General features: G+C 36.8%; 1 protein-coding gene across 6 annotated transcripts in view; it reads left to right on the top strand.

Annotated features, from left to right (window-relative positions):
• The window catches only part of ZNF236 (zinc finger protein 236), a 104,414-nt gene that overhangs the window by 44,382 nt on the left and 44,168 nt on the right, over window positions 1-15,864 (top strand). For all 6 annotated transcript variants that reach the window (XM_077876216.1, XM_077876346.1, XM_077876414.1 and 3 more), the window contains 4 exons: window positions 1,270-1,542; window positions 3,029-3,232; window positions 14,419-14,560; window positions 15,184-15,444. In XM_077876216.1, the coding sequence (XP_077732342.1) occupies window positions 1,270-1,542; window positions 3,029-3,232; window positions 14,419-14,560; window positions 15,184-15,444 (880 nt within the window). The remainder of the gene's footprint in view (window positions 1-1,269; window positions 1,543-3,028; window positions 3,233-14,418; window positions 14,561-15,183; window positions 15,445-15,864) is intronic.

Raw genomic sequence — 15,864 nt, 5'->3', positions numbered from 1 at the left:
TGATTTAACCAGTGAGTATTGATGTCTTTATAACTTGTTGTCTTTGTACCAAATAATAGGGTGTGTATTTCCATTTATTCAGGTGTTTTCTTTTTCTTTTCTTTTTCTTTCCTTTTTTTTTTTTTTTTTGTATTTTAGTAGTAATTTAAAATTTTCTTATGGATTTTGTTAAACATGAAGGATGTTGATTTCCATGTATTAAAATGTGGGCCTCTTTCTTAGTTTTAGTTTTTTTTAAGGCATATAATCCTATCATTTGTAAATAATGATTTTACGTTTTCCTTTATAGTTTATACTGTGTATTTCTGTATCTTATCTAATTTTGTTGGCTTGTATCACTAGAACACAATAAATTCATGACAGTGACAGTGGATTTTTTTTTCCTGACTGTAATAGGATTGTTTTTAGTATTTTCCTATTATGTCAGAGGTTGTGTTGAGATATGTTTATTCAGCTCTTCCTCTTTTTCGATAATTTTGTAAAAATTAAGAGTAGATATTAAATTTTAGTAATTGCTTTTTCATCCTAAAGATGATTATAATATATGCTTCTTTTCAAATTTATTAATATGTTGGAAGAGAAAAGCAATTTCTGAGACCAGGGAAAGTTGCCACGTGGGAATGCAGATCTGGTTTTCCAGATCTTTCCATTTGTCAAAGGGTCAAAAATCTGTGTTTAACTTTTTTTTTGTAACAGTGTGTGGTCCAAACAAAACCTACACAAGCCACATTTGGAGACATCTACAGGCTGCCAGTCTGTACTTTCTGGCCAGTCCATTCCCAGAAATAATTAGAACCTGGTGACAGTTTTATATTATGTCATTTTAGGTAATTAAATAAGGTTTTCATTTTTGCCTAGAAAAAAACTGATGGGGTAGGGATTTCCCAAGTTTAGCTAATAGGTACTATAGTTATCCCACCTTTTATACCTTGCTTTTCTGATTTGTCATAAGACTGTTAGGTAGTTATTGTACTTTTGACTTCATTTCACCTATCCAGTTAGCACTCTTTTACTTCCCACAGGCTTTGATTTGTGTTTTCATGTGACTGTTCAGATTTTCTGTCAGATTGAACCATAGTTTTCAGTAATTTCAGTGATTCTGAGAATTTCAACATTTTCATAACTGATCATATATCTTCTGCTGTGGCAAAAAGTAGATAGCTTTTTATAAGTATGTGTGCTGTTTTAATCTAACCCTAGAAAGACATTAAAGTGCCTCAATATTTGGTATAATAGCTGGGCTGTTTTCTGTGTTTCATTTGGCCGCAGGTTCAATCCGTGAGGAGAACGGTGTTCGATGGCATGTATGTCCTTACTGCACCAAGGAGTTCCGGAAGCCGAGTGACCTGGTGCGCCACATCCGCATTCATACCCATGAGAAGCCCTTCAAGTGTCCACAGTGTTTCCGGGCCTTTGCTGTGAAGAGCACCCTGACCGCTCACATCAAAACGCACACGGGCATCAAAGCGTTCAAGTGCCAGTACTGCCTGAAGAGCTTTTCCACCTCGGGGAGCCTCAAAGTGCACATCCGCCTGCACACAGGTGCTACAGGGGTGCTCCGGGGATACTAGGTCATGGCAGTCTGCGGAGAGTAGTCCAGCACTTCCAGGGCTTGTTTTTCTTTAGTATGTACTTAATGACTGACTCCCTTCTCTAGGCTAGGCTCTCGGTGTAACTGGTAAAGAAAGCTGATGTGACCTCGATTCTCAGGGAGCTGATGGCTTAATGGGGGAAGCATTAAACAGTACCACTGAGGGATGAACCTATGGGGCTGAGCCGAGGGAGGGGTGTTATGGGCAAACACGTTTGTGTGTAGCGGGGATGGGCCTTTCTGTGGAAGAGACGCCTCAGTGGGACGTTTGTGCTGAGGCCTTGGGCAGTGAGGGAAAACTCTTGCTCTACCTTTTGAATATTTTGTAATCAGTATTAAGGCATGAAAATGTTCATATTTAGGCAGTAATTTTTTTGTAATAGTTTTATTGAGATATAACTCACAGATCATAAAATTTACTTTTTAAAAAAAAACTTTATTTATTTATTCATGAGAGAGAGAGAGAGAGGCAGAGACATAGGCGGAGAGAGAAGCAGGCTCCCTGTGGAGACCCAATGCGGGCTTGATCCTAGGACCCCGGGATCACGCTCTGAGCCAAACGCAGACGCTCAACCACTGAGCCACCCAGGTGCCCCAAAATTTACCCTTTCAAAGTGAATTCAGAATTCACTTTATTCAGAAATTGTGCAGCCCACCCAACTATGGATTTTCAACATTTCTATCCTTTTCTCCCGCCCCCCCCCGCCCAAGATATACCATACCCATTAGCATTGACTTCCACTACTCACCTGGGGTTCCTGGGCTGAGCTGACCATGTGGATGAAGATTTGAAAACACTGAAATTAGTCAATTTTGCACTATGTCCTTCTTTGGAATTTCTAGTTTCATTTACCAATAAAATTATAAGTGAAGGAGATTTCCTTCAAGAAAGGGAATTGATAGTGGAGAATTGTTAAGAGGAAATTATCACTGTCACTGTTAGCAGCAGCCAAGCATTATTTACAATTAATAACAACTACTGTTGTTTGTTTACTACATGCTGTTTACTGTTTGTTTACTACATGCTCAGAGCTGCTAAAGTGCTATTTAGACATGAGTGTGTACGGTCCTGGAAAGCAGCCTAGAGGTAGGTGCTGTAATTTCTTACAGATGATGGTTTGAGAGAGAGAAGAGTCACACACTTTACTATTCTTAAGGACTGAATATTTGAATATTTTAAGGTTTAAGTATTTTACACTGCAAAGCTAACAGATGTTCTTTTTTACTTAAAATGCTCTTATTACATGCCTTAGCATCTAAATATGCACTGTGTGCAAACAAGGGAAAAATAACTCTGATTTATAATATCCGTGAGATTATAAGCACGAAATGATGAATAGTCAAATCAGTATTAAAATACTAGAATTTTATGTTGGCATTAATTGTTGCGATGTATTTTCTTGAAATAGTTATACAGTCTACTTTCATTTTTTTTAGGGGTCAGACCTTTTGCTTGTCCTCACTGTGACAAAAGGTTTCGAACCTCAGGCCATAGGAAGACTCACATTGCTTCTCACTTTAAACACACGGAGTTAAGAAAGATGAGGCACCAGCGTAAACCTGCAAAGGTTCGAGTCGGCAAGGCCAGCGTTCCAGTCCCTGATATTCCTTTGCAAGAGCCGATTCTCATAACTGACGTAGGTAAGATTCTCTTCTCCTTTGTACTTTGGAAAGATTATACAAATATTACGGTCCACATAGTTTTTAGCATGGTATTAATGTAGTTTTTGTTCAGCAGTTTTGCTTTATGGCCTAGTACGCTCCACAGTCAAAATGAAAATCCTAGTTCTGTATAAACTACCGCTATAGTAGAAATGCTGTGCAGAAGTGAAAATGTATGTAAGTTCTCGTTGAAGAAAAATTTCTTCCTCAATAGAACTGTCAAAGTGGACAGGTGTTCTTTATGTGAAATATGCAGTGTCCTTTGTTATTTTTATCTTAAAATCCCTATGTAGTGTGTAACAGATTATTACATGACTGCTTTAATATTTGAACTGAAAAAAAAACCTGCCAGCTTTTAAGGCCCTTTTTTTTAGACTCAGTGTTATTGTAATCAAGGTAAAGTAGGATTTTGTTAACTAACTAAAAAGAAAACACTGCTTATAAGAATCTTAAAAAAAAAAAGAAAAAAGAATCTTCAGAAAAATGATTTTTGTAAGTGCTAAACGAAATTAAAGAAACTTCATTAAATTCTGTACTAAAACTTATATTTTCATGCAGTTTCTGTATTTCATTATCTTAGGCAAGATAATCCAGTCTGTGAACAAAATTAACATGAAAGTATAATTTAATATAAATAAAGGTTAAATGGTATAAAGGTGATATTTTAGATTAATATAAATTATAATCTGCTACAATCATGAATCTTTAGGAGCATAGCATCAAATATATAAACCAAGAAAAATTAGAAGAAAAGAGAACTATTCAAATTCTAATCGTATAGTGTAAGATACTCAATTAGATCGTTTTAACTAAATAGTGAAACTAAAGAAAATTTGAAGTACACATATAACAAGGGGTTAGCTTTATAGAATCTTTACTCTATAATACATAGTCTTTTAAATATGCATGAAACAAAGTTGATCAAATCCTAGGATATAGAAAACCTTTAAATTTTCAAAAGTAGGTATTGTATAGGACACATCTTTGATTATAGTTCAGTGAAAGCATAACAGAACATAGCTAAATATGTTAGGTATAGTTCAAATAGCTAGCATATTTGAAAATTTAGATGAAATAGATCTTTCCTAGAATAATATGCTTATCATAATTGGCTGTAGAAAAAATGGAAAACCCCAAAACAGACAACAAGTAAAAGGTCATCCTCCCCAAAGTATCATTTTCTAATGATTTTGTGTCTGAGTTCTTCTGGGCTTCTGAGGAACTGTGATTCTTAGGGTATTAATAGTTCAAAGTCAAGAAACTGATCAAAGCTCCCATGGGAAGTGAGAATACTTTGATGTCCTTGTCCACTTTTGGTAGCTCACAAAGCAAAGCAACAAACCAATTTCACTTAATGTGTATTTGATCTTTACTATAATCTTTAGGTTCTCAATGGTTTGTGCCATTCTTGAAATGCAGAAAAATCTCCGAAAGTCAGGACAGATTTAACATTTATTTAGTGGCCCTAGAATTATTCTTCATTCTTGAGAATTACTCTCAAATTCCCAGTTTTTTTAGGTTGCTGTGAATCAGGTTAAATATCTGTGGGTTTGTTTGTTTGTTTTTTAAAGATTTTATTCATTTATTCATGGGAGACACACAGAGACAGACAGAGACATAGGCAGAGGGAGAAGCAGGCTTCTTGCAGGGAGCCTGATGCAGGACTCCATCACAGGACCCTGGGATCACGACCTGAGCTGAAGGCAAACGCTCAACCACAGACCCACCCAGGTGTTCGTTTCTTGACTTTAAGTTTGTAAAGCCTTAGTTGAGTTATACTACAATCCTGATACTGTAGATTTTTTCCAAGGTTAAAATGGGGTACATTTTACTTGTTGGTTTCACAGATGTCTAGGAAACCAAACTTGGACCAAATTAGTGGAAGCAGAATTCTCCTTTGGTCTAGGCTGAATGAGACACATGAGGGAAATGAGTTGTAGAGATGGCTTCATATTGTAAAACATAAAATATTGTAAATAGTTATTTTTATGCTTAACTTCATTATTATTTATGTTTGTGTCTGTCTCTTTTAGACTCTGAACTCCTTGGGGCTTTATAGAAAAGACATGACTTCAGTAATGGGGACAGATTTTTTTTTTTTTTAGGGGACAGATTTTGATAAAACATGACAGGGTTTTAGTATAGATTAGTTACAATTATTTCATTGGGACTTCATTGGGAGATGAGCTGTTCTAGTTCAGTCTAGTTACCTAAAACACAGTATGTCTTTTAGACTAAGACTGTCACTTAGGAAGGTATTAGAATGCATTAATACAACTGTACTGAGTCTTTTAGTCTGTATATTAAGGAAGTACTGTTAGTGGTATAGTACCATATGGTCATAAAAACTTTTAGAGCTGTATAGGAACTTAAAAAGAGTCATTCCAAAACTTTTCCACATTCCTCATTTGTACAGATGTAAAAACTAGGCTCTAGAAGAAGTTATAGTGTTGCTTTGAGGCTATATAACAAGTTTTGTATTCACGGTAGAACTAGAATCTGGATCTTCTGACTTCTAGACCCAGGCTATGTTCAATAAAATTCACTTCCTCTGCATACCCATTACCACTGCATGCCCAGGCACAGAAGTGTGGAAGAGCACACCATGATTTTCAAGTAGCCTTTGTATCATGGTTATCAAGTACCAGCAATTTTTACTAAACTTGAATATTGTTAAGTTTATTATATGTTAGGGATTATATTTCACTAGACATGCTGTCTTATACTCTAAATGTTTTTTCTTCTAATTTAAGAGCTAAATTTTAAATACAATAATGTGTAGACTGGGGAGGTATTAGAGTCAAGGTGATCATAATAATCAGGGGGAGTTCATTATTACCATCATAGAAAGCTGAGAGAGTTCACCAGACCTTATAAGAAATGCTGAAGGGATTTCTTTGAGTGGAAGTAAAAGAACAATAATTAGCATCATAAAAACATAAAAAAGTAACATAAATCTCATTGGTAATGATAAACATGCAGTCATAGTTAGATTCTGCAATATGGTAATACTTGTGCATACTTAATTACAGCTCTTGTTTAAAAGTTAAAAAAAAAAGTTTAAAAAAAGAAAAGAGAGTAAAAATAACCATAAGTAGTTACTGTAATCTTTTATTCATAGTTACATAGTTTAAAAACTCATAAATTGTGGCAATAACCTAAAATGTGAGGGGGGAGGAGAAGTTAAAATATAAAATTTGTGAATTCTATTGGAGTTATTATCCATTTAAAATGGGGTATTATAAGTTTAAGATAGTCTGTGTAAGCCCCATGGTAACCACAAGGGAAAATCCTATAGGAATTACACAAAAGAGCATGATAAAGAAATTAAAACATACTGTTACCAAAAGGTATTAAAGCACAAAATGGACAGCAAAATAGGAAACAAAGAACATAGGATCCAGAAAACAATTAACAAAATGGCGTTAGTTAGTTCTTACCTATCAGTAATTAAGTGTAAATGGATTAAATCCTCAAATTAAAGGGCATAGAATGGCTGAAAGGATAGCAAAATGGATCCAGTGATAATGCTGCCCATAAGAGACTCGTGTTAGCTTTGAAAAAATACACATAGTATGAGAGTAAAGGATGGAAAAAAACATTTCAAGCAAATGGTAACCAAAAAAGGCAGGGATAGTTATACTTGCATCAGACCAAATAGACTTTGTTAATTCTTTATTTTTATTTTTAAGACAAAATAGAGTTGAAAGTAGAAATGGTAAAAAAAAAAAAAAAAAAAAAGACAAAGGAGGTCCTTATATAATGATAAACAGATCAATATATCCAGAAGATACAACAATTGTAAATATTTGTGCATTCAACATGGAAATACTACCTAAATATATAAAGCAGAAAAGGACAGCTAAAAGGAGAAATAGTAATACAGTAATCATTGAGGAATCTAATACTCCACTCTCAACAATGGACAGATTATTCAGATGGAGAATCAGTAAGGAAACAGCAGATTTGACCAACACTATAAACCAGATGGAACTCACAGGCATTTGCAGGACATTCTAACCAACAACAGCAGAACACACATTCTTCTCAAGTACACATCATACATTTTCTAGGATATACTATATCTTAGGCCACAACAAAACATCTTAGCAAATTCGTAATAATCAAGTCTGTCAACATAGAAAAGCCCAGGATCAGATGACTTCACTGGTGAATTTTACCAAACATTAAAGAAGAATTAACATCAATGTTCTTTCTTAAACTCTTCCAGAAAATTCAGAGGAAGGAACATTCCCAAAGTCATTGTCATCATACCAAAACCAGAAAAGGACACTACTAGAAAAGAAAACTACAGGCCAATATCCCTGATGAACTTAAATGCAAAAATTCTCAATAAAATAGTGTGAAACCAAATTCAGCACATTAAAAGGAAGTTTCACCATAATTAGGTGGAATTTATCACAGGGATGCAAGGATGGTTTAACATACACAATTCAATCAAGTGATACATAAACAGAATGAAACAAAAAGAATCTTATGATCCCAATAGAAAACATCTGACAAAATTCGACATCTATTCATGATAACAAATGTTAACAAAATAGGCATAGAAGGAACATGTCTCAACATAATAAAAGCCGTATATGATAAGACTACCGTTAACAATATACTTGATGGTAAAAGGGTAAATAAAGGCTTTTCCTCTAAGATCAAAACAAGACAAGGGTACCCATTCTCACCACTCCTATTCAACATAGTGCTGGAAGTCCCAGCTAGAGGAGTAGCATCCAAAACAGTAAAATACTCAGGAATAAATATAGCCACGGAGGAAAAAAATCTCTACCTGAAAACTAAAAGGCACTAATGTAAGAAGTTGAAGAAGATACAAATAAATGGAAAAGTATCCCATGTTCATGGACTAGAAGAATTAACATTGTTAAATGTCATAGTGCCAAAGTCATCTGTGGATTCAGTGCAGTCCTATCAGAATTCCAATGATGTTTTTTATAGAAGTAGAAAAAAACATTCCTAGAATTGATATGGAATGATTAAGAACTTAAATAGCCACAAAAAGTCATGAGAAAGAAGAAGAAAGCAGGTATGTCATGCTTCCTGGTTTCAACATACTGCTATAAAGCTGTAGACATTGATGCAGTGTGTTATTAGCATAAAACAAATAGACCAATGGAATAAAATGGAGAGCCCAAACATAAACCCAAGCATATATGGTTAACTAATATTTGACAAGAGAGCCAAGAACATTCAATGGAGAAAAGATAGTCTCTTCAATAAATGGTGCTGGGATAACTGGATATTCACATGTAGAAGAATGAAACTAGACCCTTATCTTACACCCCGTAGACTTAAATGTAAGTCTTGAAACTATAAAAGTTCTAGAAGAAAACAATGACAAAGCTTCTTGATATAGGTCATGATCATGATGTTTTGTATATGACACCTAAAGCACAGCAACAAAATAAAAAGTAAGTAGGACTATATCAAACTAAAAAGTTTGTGCACAGCAACAGAAACCATCAATAAAGTGAAAAGACAGACTATGGAATGGAAGAAAACATCTGTAATCAGTGTATCTGATAAAATGTTAATATCCAAAATATATTTTAAAACTCCTGTAACTCAATGGCAACAATTAATTAATTAATTAAAATTTAAAAAAAAAAATGACTAAAGGACCTGTAGAGTTTTCTCCAAAGAAGATTGTCAGAAGGCCAAAAGGTACATGAAAAGATGGTCACCATCACTAGTCATTAGGGAATGCAAATTAGAACCACAGTGAAATACCATCACCTCATCTCTGTTGGAATGGCCATTATCAAAAAGATAAGAGATGACATGTTGACATGCATGTGGAGAAAAGGGAAAGTTTGTGTACTGTTGGTGGGATTGTTAATAGGCATAACCACAATGGAAAAAAAAGTGTAGAGGATTCTCAGAAAATTAAAGATAGAGCTACCATATGACGTAGCAATTCTCCTTGTAGGAATATATCCAAAGGAAACACTCCTATGTTCACAGCTGAATTATTTACAATAGCTAAGACATGGAAACAATCTCATTGATGGATGAATGGGTAAAGAAATTTTGGAATACTATTCATCCATTAAAAAATGAGGAAATCCTACCATTTGCAGCAACACAGATGAACCTTGAAGGCATTTTGCTAAGAGCAACCAGTCAGAGAAAGACAAATATGTATGATGTCACTTATATGTAGACTCTAAAAAGAAGAAAAAACAAAAAGAGACACTTAGAACAGGGGTGAAACTTGTGGTTACCAGAGGAGGGGAAGAAGTGGAGGGATTGGAAGCAGGGGGTCAAAAGATGCAAACTTCCAGCTGTAAGATAAATAAGCGCCAGGGATGGGATGTGTGCTATGGTGACCCAGCATGTGATGTACAGGAAACTTGGGAAGGTAGTACATCCTGAGAGTGCTCATTGCAAGGAGATGCTTTTTCTGTTTTTCTTCTCTCTTTTCCTTGAATTGTATCTTTTACGAGAGGATGAATGTTTGCTGAGCTGTGGTAACCATGTCACAGTAGGTGTCAGACCTTAAACTTCTACAGTGATGTGTGCCAGTTACTTCTCAATAAAACTGGGGGGAAAGAGATTCTGATCTGTAGTTCTCAGTGTTCAAATCGGAGACAGATATAAAGAAGTCACTGTTTTCTCATATGTATGACTACTTGTCTGTGTATGAGTATAGCATCACTGGTTTTTCATTTTGTGTAGCATAAATATTTAAAGTATCTTCTCTCTGCAAGTGAGTCAGGCTTTGATTATTATTTTAAACCTCAGGGCTGTAATGATTGATTTTCCAAGTTTATATTTGTGTTTTAACTAAATCGGTATTAGAGCATTTATCTTTTGTTAAACACATTTGTCTAACCTCACATATTGAATTTATTTTATGTGTTAGGACATATAATGTGTGTTATGTTTGTCATCATTTTGTTATTTTACTGTATTTGCATTTTCTTACTATTTATAATATGTGAAAGTTCTAAGACTTAAGTGTATTTTAAGTAACGAGATAAACACTGTAACAAGATAAAGCTTTCTCTTCTTTTATAATAGAAGGAATTTAGAAGATTTTTTCAATCAGTCAATTAATCAATCAATTAATTAATTTAGACAGGAGGGGGAGGGGCAGAGGGTTAGGGGGAAAGAATCCCAAACAGATTGCATGCTGAGGGCAGAGCCTGATACAGGTATGAGGATCATAACTTGAGCTGAAACCAACAGAGGTAAATGACTGAGCCACCCAGGCGCCCTGGAATTTTGGAAGCTTTAAGGACATTTCCAGTTTGTTTTTAAGACACAAAATTAATCAACCAGAATTTGTTCTGTGCCTTTCTTTGAGAATAGTAGTTTCCTTAACATGTCATATATATATATATATATATATATATATATATATATATATATATATATAGACTAATGATCTAGTAGAGATGACATAATATCACTAAGACCATAGGACATTTATGTTTTATGTATGTTTAATTCACACTTAATTTCTTTCTTCAAAGATTGAGACCTTATAGGTAGGCTAACTTTGTAGCAGAACTTTGTATTTGTAAAATTACTAGAAGTGAAAAAATAACTGAAAAAATGAGTCCTGTTATTTTAGTGCCTAAATTAGCTCAAACGAGGGCAACCTCCCCTCCCCCCCCCCCCCCCAAACTTGCAAAGGGCTCAGAATCATTTAGGGATCTATTTCTAATACTTATGCCTGGACACCACCCTTGAGCTTGTAATTCCACAGGTTGGGGGAGGGTGGGAATCACTAAGGTAAATGGTTGTGTAGACTGGTTTGTTTATTGCAGTGTTGTGGCAGTGGACAGTTAGAAGCACTAGAAATATTCATCAAAAGTGTGTGCAGTGAACTGGATATCTTGGTCTAGTGAAATTCCTTGCAGACATCTGAAGGATGATGAGGATAATGTCCTGTGTACTGACTTAGAAGGATGGTAAATGTATTTATGAGGTATAACTAGGACCTGGATCCTGCTTGTATTTATAACAAACTCTTTTGTTAGAATATATACAACTGTTATTTATGGTTATCTCTGAGAGCAGGTTCTTTTGTTTCTTTTTTTAGGAGCTTCCTAATTATTTGAGAAGGGGCCAGAGTTGCAAGCAGGATTGGGAAGGAAGTGATGCCAGGGTGGGAGGCGCAAGCCAGGCCAGGGTGCCGGACTAGCGCTCAACGCAGAGAAGCAATCACTAGGAGTGACAGTGCCAGCTTCAAGGGACTTGCTTTGACCGTTAGACTCACTGTTACGGAAAGGAAATGATGAACTAGACATTCTGTGAAGTTGCTGTTTATGACGGAGAATGTAGATTCCAGGAGCCATGGGAGAAAGAGTTGTGTGGGGAACAATGGGAGCTTGGGGGTGTTGCTGCAGAGGCAGGTGCTGGAGGGGGACCCTGTGCCAGAGTGGGCGTGACACCCAGAGTGGGCCTCAGAAAGGCTGGGAGCCCTGAGGCCCGGTGCAGAGAGCCAGTGTGAAGGCTCTCGGTCAGATTCTGGCATCTGGTGGCTGCTCAGTGAAGGCTGGATGTTGTGGGCCAGCCACGCGGGCTCATCTGTCTAATGGAGCAAGCGCAGGTACAGGCCTGACAGCTCCTGCTGAACCACACAGCCATGCCATCTAGTGAGCTTCGCATTTCTACACACCTCAAATTCTGACTTCATTAACTGGCATATTCTTTTTTGGTAGACGAAATGGCAAAAGAAATAGTTTGTTTTCTTATTTGTGAAGTGTCTTACTTTTTCCCCAATAAAATAGGTATAAGACAACCACTGGAGGACTTTTACTTTTTCAAAATTACTCTCTGAATTCCATTTAATTTACCTATTTCCATAAATTTATGTAATTTGTATAACTAGTTGCTAAAAATTACTTCATTTTCCCATATTTTTGTTGTTGCTTTTTAATGTATATATTATCTAATAAAGCACATAAAATTAATCTTGAACGTACATATTTGTACAGTTCATTTTAGAGCTTTAAAATTTTTTTATTGGTGTTTTTCTTAGAAACCATGCATTCCGATAAGATCAAGAAAGAGCAAGAAAATGGATTATCAGATATTATTTATTTGGACTTTATAATTTTAATTCAGTGGTACTTTTAGGTAATAGTTATTGAGCCTATTTGCATAAAATTCCAAATAATTGTGCCTGAGAGTTGCCATTGTGCTTTACCAATGAGACCTCTTGTGAACATCACGGCTTCTTAAGCGGAGTAGTGACTGGGATGTCACTCTCTTTGGTTGCCATTTTGGAGAATACTCACGTTAGCTTTCTGTTCTCTTCCTACAACTTAACATAGTTCCTTAAACACAGTAGATAACCAGTGATCATAACTACTGGATTTGTGTGTGTTGCTTTCCGTCAGTCCCTAATTTTCTAGACGCTGAGGGTAGGAGCATTTATTTATTTGGTCGCATTATCTGTCCTCCTTGGCAGGCGTTGTAGGCTCAAGGCACATCGCGTGCCCAAGTTATAGCCAGTGGAGTGGGGAAAAGGGACAGGAGAAGGAGCAGCGACAGGTGCTGAAGTTGTTCAGAACATAGCAGGAGCACAGAGATAGGGAGGAGATGAAAGGTCGGTGGGTAGGTGGAGATGGAGAGCCAGTGGGTGTCAGATGCCATGCTGAGCAGTTGTGGTTGTGAGCCATTGAAGGCGTGTGAGCACATGGCTTAGTTCATAAGTAAGGAGAAGGTTGAGCAGAACAGTGATTTGGGGGCTGGCATCATCATGGTGTTTGTCTCTGTCAGATTCAGTATGTGGGTTCTGGGAAGGGTGACTCAAGCTGCTTGTTTTGAGCGGGAGCAGAGTCACTAGGAAGGAGCTGGGCAGCATAGGATGGCATTGGGGCTGCTGGAGAGAGGACATTTCTGAACAGCGTTGATTAAGCCCTACTGCTCCAGGACACTTATGAAATGGGGAAAGTGGCAATTTTAGGGTTTGTGTTGTGTGGATCGAACACAGATCCCAAGGGAGAGGGCTCTGAGTTCTCATTGAAAACCGAATGGGCTTCTGATGCAAGTGTCAGGAAATGTGGGTCTGTTAACTTCAGTCTGATATGGGGGTGACTTTGTGGAGCTACTGAGTCCTCTCCAGCTGTGTGACTTTGCTCTCCACTGTTTGAGATCATTGGCCGTGGGAATAGAGATGGGGAAACAGGTGTACGAGGCATTGGAGAAGTTCGACTGGCAAATTACTTAATGAGACGGGGAAAATTCTGGAACACCGGGCCCCGTATGACTGGGAGGAGGGTTGTTTTCACATACAACAGGAGAATTGAGGGAGAAGTAGGTTTTGGGGCAAAGAATTGAGCTGTAGCCTGGGCTATCCAGGGAGAGCCGGCAGCATGCGAAGAGGGCCTCTAAGAATCCTCACTGGGAGTAAGGGCACGGGGAGTGAGTGAGCAGGGAGGTTGGGAGTGGGCCTGGATCCCGGCAGGCAGCATGCTGTCAAGGAGCTGAAGTCTTCCTCTTAATGTTCCAGGTAAATGTGAAGTAATTCAAATGGCTCAGGTGGACATTTGTCCTGAGTTGCGTTTTAAACTCAATAGCTTGATCAAGACATGTTTATTACATAGGCAACCTAAGGGGATTCTTCCTTTATTGAAAGTATGTAAAACCCGAAATACTTAAATACTATTAAATACTCATACTTAGTACTTTTGCCGTTCACAGATAATCCTTTAATAAAATGGCTATGGGAAAGCTGACTCCTTTTTAGGACAAAAGATCATGTTAGGACCATTTGTGGTTTGAGTTTATTATGGTGCTTAGGAAACAGTATACTGAACAAATAAAGGATTTACTATCCTGATGAACCTACATTTTGGATATAGTTTATTTAGATTCCATGCCAATAAATGTAGGAATCCATTAAAAATTGGCTCTAAGACCAAAGGAAGTAACTGCAGCATACAGATACTCCTTGTGTTGGAAAATATCTGTCTTATATTAACTGTGTTTCCCAATGGGCTTTTAAAAAATAGCCAATACCTAACACAGTTAAGATAGCACTTAGCGGCAACACTGCAATCTAGACTGTAACTCCTCAAAACCTTCATCTTCCGGGGAAAGCAGTTGCTTTTTGACATTTAACTTTTTTAGTAGCATTAACAGTGAATTATTCCTGATTTTCTTTTGGTTTGTAGGTCTTATCCAGCCCATTCCAAGAAACCAGTTTTTTCAAAGTTATTTTAATAATAATTTTGTAAACGAAGCAGATAGACCGTACAAGTGTTTTTACTGTCATCGTGCATATAAAAAATCTTGCCACCTTAAACAACACATCAGGTAAGGTAACAGATTCAGAAATGGGAATGTAGAGCAAATACAGTGACTTAGTGAGCTGGTGACTTGTAGAAATTTTAACGATGGTAGTGTCAGCTTTTGGTATTTAAAATATCGCATTTGACCACAAAGTATTTATTGGTGACTGATGTTTTCATTCTTTAGTGTCATGATTATAATATTTTACCCAGAAATTGTCACTGAGTTTTACGTACACCCCTCTTATATTTCAGTGTTTGCAGTTTCTAGGACGTGTCAGAAAAGTACTTGGTTTGTTGCATTACAATTACTTAAGCAGTGTTTCAGTTGTGTTCATCAGCATTAAGTTGAATGCTGCGTGCTAGCAACAGTGGAAAGAAAGCAGAAACTTGGTCCCGAGAGATGGTGAAATGTCATGAAACTGCTTAGAACTTAGGGGCAGGCTTGCAGTACAGCTTTGTCTCCGCTGTGTGCCCCCTCCCTGTGTGGCTTCAGGCAAGTCACTCGAGCTCTCTGAATCTCGGGTGTTCTCACTGCTTAGCTTTAGAAAGTGGTGCCCAAGTGAAAGAATGTACCAGTGCACAATAGAGTATAAAGCATTATAAAGTTGTAAGAAGCTTATTCATGAAAATTTTTATTCTTTTTAGATCACATACAGGTGAAAAGCCTTTTAAATGTTCTCAGTGTGGAAGAGGCTTTGTTTCTGCAGGAGTGCTCAAAGCACACGTCCGAACGCACACGGGACTAAAATCTTTCAAGTGTCTGATATGTAATGGAGCTTTCACTACTGGTGGTAGCTTACGGCGACATATGGGTATCCATAATGACCTTCGTCCCTATATGTGTCCCTATTGCCAGAAAACATTTAAGACCTCACTAAATTGCAAAAAGCACATGAAAACCCATAGGTAGGTATAATTCTGATGGTCACTTTTTAGTAATCTGTAATTCCCAGATGGTGGTAGACAGTGTTTTTAAGAAATAATTGTCTTTAATTCCTGTATTATTCCATCTAGCTTGAGGAGTATGGGCTCAGGAAACTTTCATGTCATTGTCTAAGAATCTGTTAAGAGCTGCAGACTAGAACATTAATGCTTTTATTTTTAATATAATATTGAAGTAGTCTATATTGAGCTAGATGCTTTTTAAGTTCTCTTAAAACAGGTAGTAGTAACTGAAACGCTAAATAAACCATGGCTGGGATAATTAGGTCATGAAGACTGCCAAAAGGAAAATCCTAGTCAGTCAACCTTGGGATTTCTAGGCAATCATTCATATCTGAATGATCATTCTGTGTTGTTAACTAAGAACATATGTTTTAGCTATCA

The sequence above is a fragment of the Canis aureus genome, chromosome 1 (genome assembly GCF_053574225.1).
Source record: "Canis aureus isolate CA01 chromosome 1, VMU_Caureus_v.1.0, whole genome shotgun sequence".
Classification (NCBI taxonomy): Eukaryota; Metazoa; Chordata; class Mammalia; order Carnivora; family Canidae; genus Canis; species Canis aureus.
This window is presented reverse-complemented; position numbering and strand designations above follow the sequence as displayed.